Source organism: Triticum aestivum, chromosome 2D (assembly GCF_018294505.1).
Source record: "Triticum aestivum cultivar Chinese Spring chromosome 2D, IWGSC CS RefSeq v2.1, whole genome shotgun sequence".
In the NCBI taxonomy this organism is placed as follows: Eukaryota; Viridiplantae; Streptophyta; class Magnoliopsida; order Poales; family Poaceae; genus Triticum; species Triticum aestivum.
The window spans coordinates 289,878,326-289,888,114 of NC_057799.1; the positions used below are offsets into that span (position 1 = coordinate 289,878,326).

At 50.0% G+C, this 9,789-nt stretch overlaps 1 protein-coding gene across 1 annotated transcript; it reads left to right on the forward strand.

Annotated features, from left to right (window-relative positions):
• The first annotated feature begins 1,861 nt into the window (after positions 1-1,861).
• LOC123052797 (uncharacterized) lies at positions 1,862-3,823 on the forward strand. Its single transcript, XM_044476135.1, has one exon. It carries the CDS (start codon positions 2,076-2,078, stop codon positions 2,586-2,588), a length of 513 nt encoding a protein of 170 aa, XP_044332070.1. The 5' UTR covers positions 1,862-2,075; the 3' UTR covers positions 2,589-3,823.
• Positions 3,824-9,789: the final 5,966 nt, after the last annotated feature.

Genomic DNA, 9,789 nt, shown 5'->3' on the forward strand with positions numbered 1-9,789 from the left:
CCCCAAGCTAGAGCGATACTTTCTCCTTCACGAGGCCAAAACTTATATATATAATTCCGATCACGATGAACTACATGCATAGGATAATTTTTTTTGGTGAAATTCCAATTTCAATCGATTCCAGTTCCAAGATCCAATATCATCGCATAGCCTATACCATGTCAATGCTTTTCCCTTCAAAGATAAAGGGAAAACCTTCTTCTTAACTTCATCTCTGGGTAAACATGCAAGCTTAAATAATCCACAAATTTCATCCATATGGATCAAGTGCATATCAGGATGTTCTGTTCCATCTCCTGCATAAGGATTAGCTAGCAGTTGTTCTATCATATCCGAAAGAATTTCATAACTAATATTTTCAGTGGGTGTAGTAGGTTGCGGGGAAACTCTTTGTGTTTCCGTTCGAGGTGAAGATACCCCGAACAAACCCCTCAAAGGATTGTTTTACATAGTAGTAAGTGACAATAAATTCCAGCACGTAATATAAATTTTTCCTTACTGATTTCCACTTACCAAGAGCGCTTTACTCCCCGGCAACGGCGCCAGAAAAGAGTCTTGATGACCCACAAGTATAGGGGATCATTCATAGTCCTTTCGATAAGTAAGAGTGTCGAACCCAAAGAGGAGTAGAAGGAAATGACAAGTGGTTTTCAGCAAGATAATTTCAGCAAGCACTGAAATTGTCGGTAATAGGTAGTTTGATAGCAAGATAATTTGTAATGGACAAGTAATGATAACGGTAAATAAAGTGCACAAGATAGCCCAATCCATTTTGTAACAAAGGACAGGCCAAAACAGTCTCTTATAATAAGCAAAGTGTTCTTGAGGGTGAACTGAAATTTCATCTAGTCACTTTCATCGTGTTGGTTTGATTCGCGTTCGCTATTTTGATAATTTGATATGTGGGTGGACCCGTGCTTGGGTGTTGTTCTTAGTTGAACAAGCCTCACACTTATGATTAACCCCCTCGCAAGCATCCGCAACTACGAGAAAACTATTAAGATAAAATATAACCATGACATTAAACATATGGATCCAAATCAGTCTCTTACGGAATAGCGCATAAACTAAGGTTTAAACTTCTGTCATTTTAGCAACCCATCATCTAATAACTACTCTACAATGCATTCCCTTAGGCCCAATAGTTATGCGTTGACAGCGATGGCAGCGAGCGGCACACTAGAGTGCTACAACCATAGAGTGTCGATGAGCAGGAGTTGCAACCGGTCATCGACGGATCTGCAACCGAAACCAACGACCAAGGGGAGGTTCTTCGGCAAGCATCGCCGCCTGAGAAAGCGCGTGCCCTGCCGTTGTGAGCGAGCGCGCCATCAACGACAACTTTTTTTTTCAATGACGGAGAAAGAAGACGATGAAATAGGGCATAAATTGGATGGCTACATGCTGCGTTGCACGATCAACCCGACGTCCAGCGCATCCCATTTGATTCTATGCCAAAGACAGTCATCCCCTCCGTTCAAAATAAAGAAGATTCATTCTCTGGTATTGTTCGTATGGTCCACGTGATATCTTAATTACTCTATCTGTAAAGAAATATAAAAGCGTTTAGATCACTATTTTATACTCTCTCCGTTCCTAAATATTTGTCTTTCTAGAGATTTCAACAAGTGACTACATACGGAGCAAAATGAGTGAATCTACACTATAAAATATTACACTATAAAATATGTTTATATACATCCGTATGTGGTAGTCTATTTGAAATCTCTAAAAAGACAAATATTTAGGAACGAAGAGAGTAGTAATTTATATGTTTTTATGTTTGTTTACGGAGGAAGTACTTTGCAATGAACATGTGGGTTTTTTTTCCTTAAGAAAAGGAAATCGGAAACTATTATGACATCAACTCCCACACCTCTCCGTCTCCATCTCGCCTCGTCTTCCTCCTAAATCCCCCAACCCACGCACAGCCACGGAGCTCCGCATCGACAGCACGTAATTTAAAGCACCTCTGGCCTCTTCCCAGCGCCCGATCTCCTCCCCGCGCGCGCCTAGGTTAGTGTTTGGAGCCCCCTCCTCCCGTCGTCCTCCTGCCGCAGCCGCATCTGCTCGCCATGAGGGTCCACCCGGCCCCGCGGAAGCGCACCATCGCCGTGCAGCGCTGCGCCGCGGCCGCCCTAAGCGCAGCGGGCGGCGCCAAGAAGCTGCGGCGCCTCTCGCACATCTTCGCGAAGGTGCTCGAGCTCCCTTTCGCCGCCGACGCCGACGTCGCCGTCGAGGAGGACGCAGCGGAGCTCCGCTTCGTCGCCGCCACGGAAGGCTTCTCCCCAGGCGGCGCCTGCGCCCACGCCCTCGAGATCCACCCTGGCGTCACCAAGGTCGTCGTACGGGACCTGTCCACCGGCATCGGCGCCGATGACCGCACCGCTACCTTCGAGCTCGATCGGTGGCGGTTCCGTCTCCCGCCTTGCACGCGCCCCACCATGGCCACAGCAACCTACGCCGAGGGCGAGCTCATCGTCACCGTGCCCAAGGGTGCCGTTCCTGACGAGGGCGATGGCAACGCTGACGGAGCCGCCATCCTAGGAGGCTCCGGGGCCGAGAGGGTCCTCGTGTTTGTACAGTAACTTTATGCCGTAACACCACTTTTGCTCACCCGCATCGTTTTTAATATTTATGTTGCGAGATAATCATATATTCATATGGTAACAACAGTGCAGTAAGAATAAGAAATGATGTATATGGATCACTGTTTGCTGTGAATTATGCCTAGTGACATCTAATCTGCTCGTGTAATTCTAGTTATTTCGTTGTGGGGCACAAATAGTTAGTTTTGATGCCGGCATATGTAGTAGAGATGATGAGTCGAGTAATCAAGCATGAGCATCCCGTCTCGTGTACTCTTAGCCTGATTAGATATGTAAACATTTTAATATGAGATGGTTATATCTGAGCCAGCCTATCTGGTTTGTTGAGAAATGCCATGTGTTGATGAGGTGTTGAGAATCTATTCTTGAATTATTAGGGTTCTCTAGGTATGCCAATGGTTCCAGATAGTGGTAGGGTCTGTTGCTGATTGTAGTTTGCGTGTACCTTTGAAATTTGGTGGTTTCCATTTTACCTTTAAAATTTGGTGGTTTCCATTTACCTTTTTGACAGACAGACTACTGTGATTTAGTATCATCTGGCTGGAGCTGTTGAGCAATTATGAAATCTTGTGGCACTCAAAGACTGGCTACTGTGATCGAGTATCATCTAGCAAAGCTATTGAGCAATTCTATAACCTTGGGGCACTTGTGGTTCATAGATATTTTGATTATGCTGTGTTAAATCAGTGGAAATGGTTGTGTCGCATTCAGGGGTTAAGAGGCAATGCTTTAATTAAGTTTTCATATGTCTTGTGTTTTTCTCTGTATCTTAAGCTGGCCTCAATCCATGTATGTGTCGTTTACAAAATGCCAGGTTGGTGAGAGGCCTATCAATCAATCGCCAATCCCTTCAAAGGCCCCATCCAGTTTGTTGTGCATATGTAACAGTACGAACTTGCTTGTTTTTCATACAAAGTGCTATAATTGCACATATATACAGTCTTGGATTTTCTGTTCTCAGTTTTATTCTAGTTGATGTGTCTAGTCCCTTTTGATTTCATCTTTGTTTTCAAAGATGCTCGATTTGCTTATCAAACTAGCAAACTGCTAGTGGGGTGTTACCATCGACTGAATATGGCACCCGGATTCTTTTCCTCCAAAAACTTGAGCATGTACTACCCTATGTAACTTTATACAAGACGTTTTTTAGTCTATGACAATGTAAAAAAACATTGTATATTAAGTTACGAAGAGAATATATGACTACTTGAGAATTGGAAAGTGTTATCCGATGATTTATGATTTTGTTGTTGCGATACTAGCTCCAAATTATTTAGTTTGTGTTTCAATTTTAGATATTGGACGATGCGTGGTATTACACATTAATATTAGTGCTTGGAGGATGTATTCCGTTGATGTCGGTGCTTCTTGTTACTTCAAGCATCCCTGAGAGACTTCCAGCTTTATGAGTACAAGAAGTTGGGTAGATTGTACAGATCCTGTAAAAAAATCGCATCGCATTTACAGATCCATTGGAGCACTTTCTTTTACCCAAGTTCTTCTAAGCTATAGAATTTTTATGGATATGGAACTGTTGAAGACGCTCTAAACACATCAGAAATAACTCGTTGCCCTGAAAAAAGAAATAATTCTTTGCTATGCTCATGAGTAAACTGAAATCAGCTATTCGCTATCAGAAAAGCGTCCCCATACCCATGAACAACTTCTCCCCGTATTTTCCGGAACACTTCTTCTTAAACCAAGACAAAAAATTGCCTCATATATTAAATAAGAGGAAAAAGAAGGCGGCTGCCACAAATCAGCCGGATGATTTTTCTAGAAAATCATCCTGGTAGCTAGTCGTCCGATCTCGCGTTGGTTACCGTTTGATTTCACTAGCACCTCCAGTCTTTCCCTCCTGTCACCCCGTTCAGTTTGACACCCCCTCATGGACCGCGTCTCTCTGAAGACAACGTTGCATTCCGTTGCGGCAACGAGGCCGTGCTGCCGCCTGCTACTGCACTCGCTGAGACGCGAGCAAGAGCATCTCCCTCAACTCCGGTGGCCGCCGCCACCGTGCTGCGTTGCAACATCTCTAGTGATTGAGCAGCTCCATGGCAGCCCCACGCAGTAGCTTCATGGCAGTGTTGTGCAACACCGATGGCACCCGGCGCCGCTCCATTACAACACCGCCGCCCGACGCTGCTCCATTGCAGCGCCGGCGAAGCTTCAATGGCCCACGCCGCGCTTCATTGATGTTGAGCTGTCACGTTACGTTTGTACACTTGTAATGTATATCTGATCTGTGTTGTAACTAGCAGTCCTAGTCTCTAGGGAGGTTCCTAGTCTAGCGCCTCCTCCTATGATCGTGCCCTGCATGTAGGGCTGCTTCCATGTATATGTAACCATCAGCCGATTGGCTTGGCAACACGAGATTCACATTCCAGTTTGGTAATCAGAGCGATGGTTACTCCTCCCTCCTCTCCGCGCGAGCCTGACGCCGATCAAGCCGCCGCTGCCGCAGCGCAAGCCGATGCCGATGTCGCTGCCGCTGCTGCCAACCTCCCCGCCGTTGATCTGCGCCCCCGCGCTCCGGCCACCGTCGACGCCTCCGGCTCCGCCGGTCTTCCTCTTTCCACCCTCCCACCCAACACCATGAGCCTGCCATCCTCCTCCCACCCCAGGCCACCTCTCCCTGCCAGCATCGCTGGCGTCGTCGACTTCAAGCTCGCTCTCAACGGAGCCAACTTTGCCCGCTGGCGCAACTACATCACCCTCTTGCTCAAGCGCTACCACGCGGAGGACCATGTCCGGTCTGGCTCGGCCGGCCGTCTGGCCGATCCCGACTGGCGCGACGACGACAACACTGTCGTCCTCTGGTTCTTCTCCACCATTGAGGGGGACCTCCTCGACGTTGTTGCGCCGGCCGGATCCACTGCCTTCACGATCTGGTCTCGGCTCCATGAGTACTTTCTGGACAACGAGGCCGAGCAGGCCATGCATCTCGGCCAGGAGTTCCGAGCGACCACCCGCGGCGATCTCAGCGTCAACGACTACTGCCGCCGTCTTCAGGGCCTCGCCGCTGCACTCGCTGACGTCCGGGAGCCGGTCACTGACCGCACCCTGACTCTGCAGATGCTCGACGGCCTCCGCCCCAAGTTCGCGATGCAGGCCGCCATCATCCAATCCACCGTGCCCCTCCCGACGTTCAACCAGGCGCGCTCCCGGCTGGTCCTCGCCGAACTCTCCATGGACAAGCACGCGCGTGCCGAGGGAGCCCAGGTTCTCGCCGTCCAGCATGAGGACCGCGGTGACCGCGCCGGCGCTCGTGGCGGTGGTGGCGACCGCGGCGGTGACCGTGGTGGCGACCGCGGCCCTAATGGTGGCGGCGGGCGCGCTGGCCAACTTGGCGCCGGCCGCAACCAGCGTGGCGGCCGAGGGCGTGGACGCGGCCGCGGACGCGGCGATGCCCCCGCCGGACGCGGCGCTGGCGCCCAGCCGTGGTTGGGGTACTTCGCGCCGATGGGGCTGCCCTTCCCTCCGCCGCGCTCGCCCTGGATCCCTCCGAACTCTGCCGGCGTCCTCGGCCCGCGTCCCGGCGTGCCACATCAGGCGTACCCGCTGCTGCTGAGCCACGCTCCGGCGCCGCCGGCGCCCTCTGGTCCGCCCGCCTATGGTCCTGCTCCCCCCGGCTGGGGCGCATCCGCCATGTACCACGCCGCCCCCAGCTACGGCTCTGCCTTCCCCGCCAACTCCGACTGGATCATGGACACCGGCGCCGCCTCTCATGTCACCGGGGACCCAGGTACCTTGACCTCTTGTCGTTCTCTGTTAGCTCCTTATACTCGTAGCATCATTGTTGGCAACGGCACTCGCCTCCCTGTCCTTGCGATCGATACCGCACACCTCCCTCCCAAGCCTTTTTACTTACGCCATATACTCCTCTCTCCTAACACTGTTAAAAATCTTATTTCTGTCCGTAAGTTCACACGTGACAATTTATGTTCTGTGGAATTTGACCCCCTTGGTTTCTCCGTGAAGGACCTAGCCACCAAGGTGCTGCTCCTGCGGGTCAACTGTGACGGCGATCTCTATCCCTTCTCCGGCAATAACGGCGCTACCACCTCCACCGCCTTCACTGTCTCCACGTCCGACTTATGGCATAGGCGGCTTGGGCACCCTAGCTCCTCCTCGTTTTCTCGTTTTCCCTTATATTTCCTTTCTACATGTAATAAAGATGATCGTTCCACGCACTTGTGTGATGCATGCCAGTTGGGCAAACATACTCGGAAGCCTTTTCCCACGTCTACCTCTTATACTTGTGCACCGTTTCATTTAATTCATTGTGATTTATGGACATCTCCAATTGTTAGTCATTCGGGCTACAAGTACTATCTCATTATTGTGGATGATTATACGCATTATTCATGGACTTTTCCTCTCCGTGCAAAATCCGACACGTGCGACACCCTTCTTCGTTTCTTCCACTTTATCTTCACTCAGTTTGGTGTGTGTGTTCGGTGTGTGCAGTGTGACAATGGTGGCGAATTCCTTACCTCGACTCTCCGCGACTACTTCTCCTCCCACGGCGTCGTCTTCCGTCTCACCTGCCCCCACACCTCTCCACAAAATGGGAAGGCCGAGCGCCACATACGTACCACCAACGACGTAGTTCGGACTCTGCTCATCCAAGCCGCCCTCCCTCCTCCCTTTTGGGTCGAAGCCCTCCACACCGCCACCATACTCCTCAACATCCGTCCCTCACCCGCTGTCCATCACTTTACCCCACATTTTCTCTTGTATGGTGTCCATCCCACATACGATCATCTACGGACGTTTGGATGCCTTTGCTATCCTAACATCTCCGCCACAACCGCTCACAAACTTTCCCCACGCTCCGCACGTTGCGTCTTCATCGGCTACCCACGCGAACAAAAGGGGTATAGATGTCTTGATCTCACCACGCGAAAAGTCATTATTTCTCGCCATGTCACGTTTGACGAAACGGTTTTTCCCTTCTCTGCTCCCACCATATCTGCAGCCACAGACAATTCCACCCCTGACATAGCTGCTGCCCCATTCCGCCGCGTCGGGCTTCAATGCAACTCCGGCGGCGCTTCCTTGCAACCACGCATGCTTCACTGCAACTCCGACGGTCCCGGCGATGCTTCATCGCAACTCCGGCGAGGCCCCATGTGCTTCACCAATTGTTGCAACCCGTCGGCTAGCCTGTAGCAGCACACCGTCGGCGCCGCCACGCTTCACTGTAGCTCCGGCGACCCTCTCGCTGCTTCATTGCAACGCCGGCGAGCCCCCCTGCTTCATCTGCTACACGCAGCTCCCGCCGGCCATGGCAGCAGCTTCGCCCTAGCCTAGCCTACAGCGGCGCGAGGTGAGTGGAGACAGCCATATGCAGCAGCGGTGCAACGATAGTAGGTGACGGCGGTTTGTAGCAGCGGTGCAGCAATGCGAGGTGATGGCGACGCCGGTCTACAGCGACAGCGCTGGCGCTATTGTGTGGTGTGTGTGCTGGAGGAAGAAGAAAAAGGAAGAAAGGAATGAGCGGCTCAACGCAACCGAGGAAGAGATAAGGTAGGGAGAGAAATAAGCGGCGTGTGGGGCTCATCGGACGCGTGGTGCGCGTGGGAAACGGCTTACGGACGGAAAAAATCATCCGGTTTATTTAGAACGTTTTCCAAAAAGAATGTGTCTACAAGCCCATCACAACAAACAGATTACTCTCCCAGGATAAGAGCGAGTGCAATAAGCTTATGTGAGCAGGTTATAAGAGTTAAAATATTATTTCTCTACTGATATGGAAGGAAGAGAAGACGAGAGAGAAAAGGAGCCGGCGATAGATTAAGAGCCAGCTGCAACACGTGCTCCTAGACACTGTGTGAGAGTGGAAACTTGGTCATGTATTAATAAAGTAGCACATCTTCATATCTTACTATTGTACTTGCCGGCTATAGTGTTGGTTGTAGATGACATGTCAATATCATATAGCTATCAGCTGGCTATACTATTAACCATGCTCTAATAGAACCCAACTTTTTTGCACCCGTGGGAACCCATAGACGGGCCTCATCCGTAATAATATTGTGCAAGAAAGGTGGCAGGCAACTCTTATGGCGGAACACACGCGCATTTCACTCACTCCATACGGTCCAACTAATGAGCATAGTGAGAGATGCCTGATACGTCTCCGTCGTATCTACTTTTCCAAACACTTTTGCCCTTGTTTTGGACTCTAACTTGCATGATTTGAATGGAACTAACCCGGACTGACGCTGTTTTCAGCAGACTTTCCATGGTGTTATTTATGTGCAGAAACAAAAGTTCTCGGAATGACCTGAAACTCCACGGAACATCTATTTGGAAAATAAGAAAAATACTAGAAGAAAAATCCACGTTAGGGGGCCCACACCCTGTCCACGAGGGTGGAGGGCGCGCCCCCTGCCTCGTGGGCCCCCTGACGCTCCACCGACCTCAACTCCAACTCCATATATTCACTTTTGGGGAGAAAAAAAAATAAGAGAGAAGGATTCATCGCGTTTTACGATACGGAGCCGCCGCCAAGCCCTAAAACCTCTCGGAAGGGCTGATCTGGAGTCCGTTCGGGGCTCCGGAGAGGGGAATCCGTCGCCGTCGTCATCATCAACCATCCTCCATCACCAATTTCATGATGCTCACCGCCGTGCGTGAGTAATTCCATCGTAGGCTTGCTGGACGGTGATGGGTTGGATGAGATCTATCATGTAATCGAGTTAGTTTTGTTAGGGTTTGATCCCTAGTATCCACTATGTTCTGAGATTGATGTTGCTATGACTTTGCTATGCTTAATGCTTGTCACTAGGGCCCGAGTGCCATGATTTCAGATCTGAACCTATTATGTTTTCATGAATATATGTGAGTTCTTGATCCTATCTTGCAAGTCTATAGTCACATACTATGTGTTATGATCCGACAACCCCGAAGTGACAATAATCGGGACCACTCCCGGTGATGACCATAGTTTGAGGAGTTCATGTATTGACTATGTGTTAATGTTTTGTTCCGGTACTTTATTAAAAGGAGGCCTTAATATCCCTTAGTTTCCATTAGGACCCCGCTGCCACGGGAGGGTAGGACAAAAGATGTCATGCAAGTTCTTTTCCATAAGCACGCATGACTATATTCGGAATACATGCCTACATTACATTGATGAATTGGAGCTAGTTCTGTGTCACCCTATGTTATG

What these genes read in the sequence shown, in the direction of transcription:
- LOC123052797 (XM_044476135.1), top strand. Translation starts at nt 2,076, where the DNA reads ATGAGGGTCCACCCGGCCCCGCGGAAGCGCACCATCGCCGTGCAGCGC.